General features: G+C 31.9%; 1 protein-coding gene across 1 annotated transcript; it reads right to left on the reverse strand.

Annotated features, from left to right (window-relative positions):
• Positions 1-372: 372 nt before the first annotated feature.
• On the reverse strand, positions 373-3,904 carry LOC145115851 (uncharacterized). The gene is made up of 9 exons (XM_079052210.1): positions 3,664-3,904; positions 2,045-2,119; positions 1,708-1,917; positions 1,463-1,585; positions 1,314-1,371; positions 1,151-1,224; positions 937-1,025; positions 762-834; positions 373-677 (listed from the first exon to the last, which is right to left on the reverse strand). The coding sequence occupies exons 1-8, from the start codon at positions 3,757-3,759 to the stop codon at positions 765-767; spliced, it is 795 nt and encodes a 264-aa protein (XP_078908336.1). The 5' UTR covers positions 3,760-3,904; the 3' UTR covers positions 373-677; positions 762-764.
• Between the last annotated feature and the right edge of the window lie 2,282 nt (positions 3,905-6,186).

The following is a 6,186-nucleotide window of genomic DNA, read 5'->3' on the forward strand; positions in this document are numbered from 1 at the left end:
TAGAAGACTCTGGTCCACATCTGCGCCAAGAAGAGGGCGCGCAGACATTTTTAGGTTTGCAGTCTTCAGAAAAACAAACAGTCTGCAAAGGCTAATGTCTGCGCGTGGTCTGCGCGGCGCAGACAGAAGAGGCCACGCAGATCTGCAGACAAAAAACAAACACTACCTTAGAAATCTAATTCCTTTTGAAAGCTTGAACCAAACAAAGGAAAGTGATGGAATAAAATTTCAATTCCTTCTAATTCCAATGAATTCCAACGAACCAAACGACACGTAAGTATTCTAATTATTTACTAGTAATTGGTTCTAGATTATCTTCAAAATTGGTTTTGATGATATGTTCTGTGGCGTATAAAATTGATTGGGAATATGTTTTACCAATGTAAACAGTTCCGAGGGTGTTAAATGTAATGCTAAAAAGATCAAATGTAAGGGTCAAACTAATTTTTAACATCCTAGTGAGTATGAGGAATACAAGATATGAAACCCATGAATTCCAATACTAGGTGAGTGTATGTCGATGACATGGTACAAAGCTTCTAGAAGACTTGGATCTTGTATCAGAAGATAATTCTATAATGCCACGTCATTTGTCTTTCTTTGTAAACAATGCTACACTCCATGTTCCGGATATATTAAATGGTGCCAATTGCCATATATATAATCCACGACCATACCTACACATCAAAAACTACAGGGGTAAAATGTAATAACCTAATAAACAATACTAATTACACTCTTGTTTATGTCTCAAAAGTTACCAATTAAGATGGCTTTTTCTTTAGACTCTGTTTTGAGATGCGCCTTAGAATCTGTGTGCCCTTTCTCATTTCTCTGCAACATCATATTATAATTGTATTATATATAGACTATCTATAGTGTGTAATAAATAATAAATAACAAGCAGAAGAAATATATGTGAAGTGATGTGAGCACCTTTGGTACAGATATACAATGAGATAGAAAATTGGGAGCAACATCAAAATCAGTATTGATATAGCAAAGTAAAAGATGTTGGTATGCTTCTGCAAACAAAACAAAACAAAACACATATAAGTCATCATCATTTCACATTTATATCAACAAGTCATAATAAAATTCATTTCACTCATTAAAAGAAAAAAGAAATAAAAAAGTGAATTTTCTTTACCTTGCCTCCTCTAGAAAAGGGCTTAATGCGGCCTGAACAAGTATGTGCATCACAAAATTGGCGTAAAAATAGTTCTGCAAACAATTGGAATTCAAAAATTTTCCTTCAATGTTATGATTTATATAAAGTTGATAATTTATAATTTATAAACATCAAATGTTACCATGAAGTCGGCCTGCTGATGGACCCTGATGTACAGGAAAACAGCTGTCTGCAAGACTCTGCAATTAAATAAAATATTATTTTAAAATATAAAACTTTGTAACAATTTTAAAAATATATATATAATAATGATATATGATAGCATACAACCTCGCATAAGTGACGATTTCTTGCTGCAGCTGCAGGATTGCACTTTGATTTTGGAACAACAGAATTTATTACATGATCACAGTGCAATGCTCCACATAATTCTGCCAAGCAATTGCCCTCACTCTGAAATTTAAAGAATATATATTATTTAAAACTTCTATAAAACAATATATATATATATATATATATATATATATATATATATATATATATATAAATGGTGAAATTGATTTGATTGCACATACAACATTTAGAAGATTGTAGTGTCTGTTGTCAAAATGTTGGTCAAGAAATTTCTCTGCTCGAAAGCTTTTCTTACAGTATCCACAACGCCATTCATTTACATCCACATGAATCTTGTGATCTTCTTGATCTCTAAATATGTCATTTCGAGGATGAAGCTTACACTTATGTGACATTTGGTAATTCTCTTGTTCAACAAATGGAATCAAATACTGCATAATTTAAACGATACAAGGACATGTTGTTTCACATTTGTTTAGGGTTTGATGCATAATAATTGGTGCTTAAAACTGTGACTATTGAACATGAATGATGAATATCAATTGCTAATAGTAATACCTCCTCAATAATATTGTATGCAGCTCTACTTCTTTCTCTGGAACAATGAACTTCTTGAGCATGTTCTTCTGAACTCTAGTGCAAAAGCAATTGTTAGAAAATATATGGCAGTATTCACAACTTGTCTCAAACAAGAGAAAGAAACAAGTATCCTACTGATTCTTTCACTGAAGGATTTTATCCTTCCACTGAAAAGATAATATATAGACAATTATACCCCTAACTTTAGCTTGTAAATATTTAAGAGAGAGAAAGATCTTTTTGTTTCCAAACACACGGTTTACTCCTTCCTTCAATTCAGCAATACGTTAGTACCTCTTCCACACTTTTAACGGTGAACATGGGCATTTGCAAACCTCCATTGCGATAACCGATTGCTCATCAGTTTTGAATAATATTGTTTGATTTGGATATCAATATTGTATCCATTCATCTTCTTCATCAATATGACCTTTGCAGTGGTCATAAAATTGGGGACTGTTCTTGTATGTGCATTGAAGGTCCATAAGTTAATAGAACAATCAAAGCACCGAATTGAACAAGTACCCATGGATGCTGATTTTTTAGAGAAATATATTAACTCCAATGGGATTGAGAAATAAGCTAGTGCAATGAAGAAATCTGATATTTCATCAGTAGAAGTTAAACCCATTAAAGGGTTGGTGGTGATTACAGCAAGCTTATCGCCAACCAAAAAATCAACTCTAGAAGGGGGAATCGAGATTGAAAGTGAAAAGTTGTGCTCAGCTCTCAACATCCCATGGCTTGGCTGACTCATCGGCACTCCAGGTCTTGAATCTCTCGCACAACCAATACAAATGGTTAATCAGTTCAGTTATTATTATCTATTGATCTGACACTTCACTTTCTTTTGCCTAAATAGCTTTAGAACTCCGCTGATTCTACCCCCACCCCCCTTCACCGAGGTGGTTTTTTCTTGGCAAAAATCGAACAAAAGTTCGTCTCCAGCCTTCTTTTTACATGTCGGATTAGTAAGAGGACGATGATCCATTCCCATTTGTTGAGTCAATTTAGTGACAATATATTCAAGTTTAACAGAAATCAGACATCACCCATGGTTAAAATCTCAAATCAGATATCAGAGATGGATTCAAGTCGAGAGTGGGACGAAGAAGCAGCGCCCAAGGAAACAAAAAGGATATTTCTCTCGTGCATCGTTTGGAAACAAGAAGAATGATCTTTCCTTAATCAGGGGTATAATTGTCAATGTATTATTTTTCAGTGGAAGGATAAAACCCTTCCAGCAAGACCCTTTCTTCTTTTATGGAACACCAAACTTGTTGGAGCTATGATTTCTTTTCTTTCTATCATATTCATAGATACCAAGAATCAACACCTTAATCTTGAAGGTGCCCAAAGTTCATACATTTCAGATAGTTATCACCAGAACAAAATAATCCACAAACTCTCATGTCATTAACTCTTTGTAATTGGTATTTAACCGAACATAACCCTAATTGATCAGGTTGATACCTATCTTGATATTTCTAATTCTAATGAGGCAAATGACTCGTAAAATATCTACAAAAACTAAACAAATCAGTTACTAATTCCGACATTACAGATCCATGAAACACAAATCAAATTAGTTTACTCACAGCGCCAGAAGAAGCGTAAATGGTCGAAACCAAGCAACCAATCAATAGAAAACAACACAACTGCAAAGAAGACATCTTCCTTCTGTTTTCCTCCATAACCTAACAATCAAATTCCACAAGCAACTTTTCTGATCTGAATCGATTTCAGTTGATTTAGGGAATGAGCATAAAGAAAGAGAGACTGCGCTCTTCGTTTAGTGTAGTTTATTGTGAATACATATATGTAGATCTGACGAGGAGTTGTGTCGAGTTGGTGCGACCAATGATATCGCAAGCCGCATAGAAACTGCCAATGGAAGATTGACAGGTAGGATCTTAAAGCATGGTTCGATTGTCTGCGGTGAAGTTTGAGATGAACGGCTATGATTCGTGGATTATGTTTTCGGTAGGTCTAACGCTCAATTCACCCGTTGACTGTGTCACCGTTCAACACAGGTCATTTTATTGGCAACACCTCCTTCGTTCTGTTGACACTTTTATTCATTAGCTGTATTTTGTGTACATACCAAAAATTTGTTAAAATCATCTGTCGCATTATAATTCTGATTATTAACTTTTATTTTTTTATTATTAACATGTAAATTTAATATATACTTTTTACTTTCAACATATTAGATTGATTTTTTTTAATTGTTATCATATTTTTATAAAAAGTTATGAAAAACAAAAATAACTTTTGATTTAGCCATATGAACATTAATATAATCCATAAACATGTTTTTGCAAGTGTTATGAAAAACAAAAATATAATTGATGTAAACTATTTTTTTCATAACTAATTCATTACGGTTAAAGAAACAAAAACACAATTTATCTTTTTTTTTTTTTAATATTATATACCTTCACCACATTAAGACACTAAAATAATTTGGTTGATTAGATCAAAAATAAAATAAACATTTTGTTGCTCTTATTTTTATTACTTTTATGAAAAATAAAGATATAATAAATAAACTCACATTCCAAAATAATAAGTACTTATATAAAATATATAAATTTTGACTAAGTTTTTCCAAAAAAAAAACATATATATATATATATATATATATATATATATATATATATATATATATATATATATATATATATATATAATAAGGAAATCTCCAGAAAAGTCCTAAAATTTTACTCTAATTTACGAAAAAGTCCAAAACTAAATTTTGTTTACGAAAAAACATGAATTACCAGTAAAAATGACGTTTTGACTTCTTTTTCCGGTTTACCGGTGTTATTACTTATCTGTTTCACTAAAATCTCATTATTTTACCCTAATTTGCGAATAAATCCCAAAATAAAATTTACTGATGATTTGACCCATTTTTCTATGTAACATACATTTACCGGTTTCATTGCTGACCATGACGCCTAGTCATTAAATGAGATGATGAGATGGATATGTTGAGTTATATAATGCTATGTTTAGCATAAAACTTGATATCCTGATGTATTGTATATCTTTTTGGAACATAAAAATGCATCCAACGAAGACTACAATAATTACATAAACTAACAACAACTGCGTTATTTTTTACGTTTATAAGAAATATCAAATTGTCTATCTAATCTTATGTAACCCAATATATCCATCTCGTCAGACATCAACTCATTTTCTGCCATTTTTTCTTGGAAACACACATTTTATTGGTTTCATTGCTGACGTAGATACATAGTCATAAATGAGTCGATGAGATGGGTATCAAATTTTATAGTAAATGTGGCGTTATATAATCCATCGTATTCATCTTATCAGCTAATTTAATGACTAGGTGTCTAAGTCAGCAATGAAACCGATAAAATGTATGTTACATGAAGAAAATGGCCAAATCATCAGTAAATTTTATTTTGGGACTTATTCGCAAATTAGGGTAAAATAATGGGACTTTAGTGAAAAATGTAAGTAATAAAACCGGTAAACCGGAAAAAAGGGGTCAAATCGCCATTTTTACCGGTAATTCATGCTTTTTCGTAAACAAATTTTAGTTTGGGACTTTTTCGTAAATTAGGGTAAAATTTTAGAACTTTTCTGGAGATTTCCCTATATAATAAAACAAATTAATAAAAGTAGGTTTTGACCGATAGAACTTTCAATAAATTTGAACTCCTGTAAAGAAAGAATGCCAAGTATAGCACCCCTCAACATTTGAATATTATTTATTTTTTCTAGAACAACAGATATATTAGGACACAAAAAAACACGAACTTGCTAACAATAGAACGGAAGAGTTACAACAAACATTTATTATAGGAAAAGTTACACCACTAAAACCAATCTAAACTATATAACTTCGCCTGACACTTAATCCAATTAAAGGTACTAATAACGATGACATCCACCGTCTTCAAACAAGCAAATCTCTTCTTTTGAAAATAATGGAGTTTCTCGTACCTTGGTTTCCGTAATCACCACAGTACCAAATAAGATAAGTCTTGTCTCAACAAAACCTAGTTCTTACGCCCAAGAGGATCCTATAAAATGACGAAAAAAATCCACATGACTTATTTATATATTGATGAGGATCCTAT

The sequence above is a fragment of the Lactuca virosa genome, chromosome 5 (genome assembly GCF_052849685.1).
Source record: "Lactuca virosa cultivar CGN04683 chromosome 5, Lactuca_virosa_CGN04683_v6, whole genome shotgun sequence".
NCBI classification, from domain to species: Eukaryota; Viridiplantae; Streptophyta; class Magnoliopsida; order Asterales; family Asteraceae; genus Lactuca; species Lactuca virosa.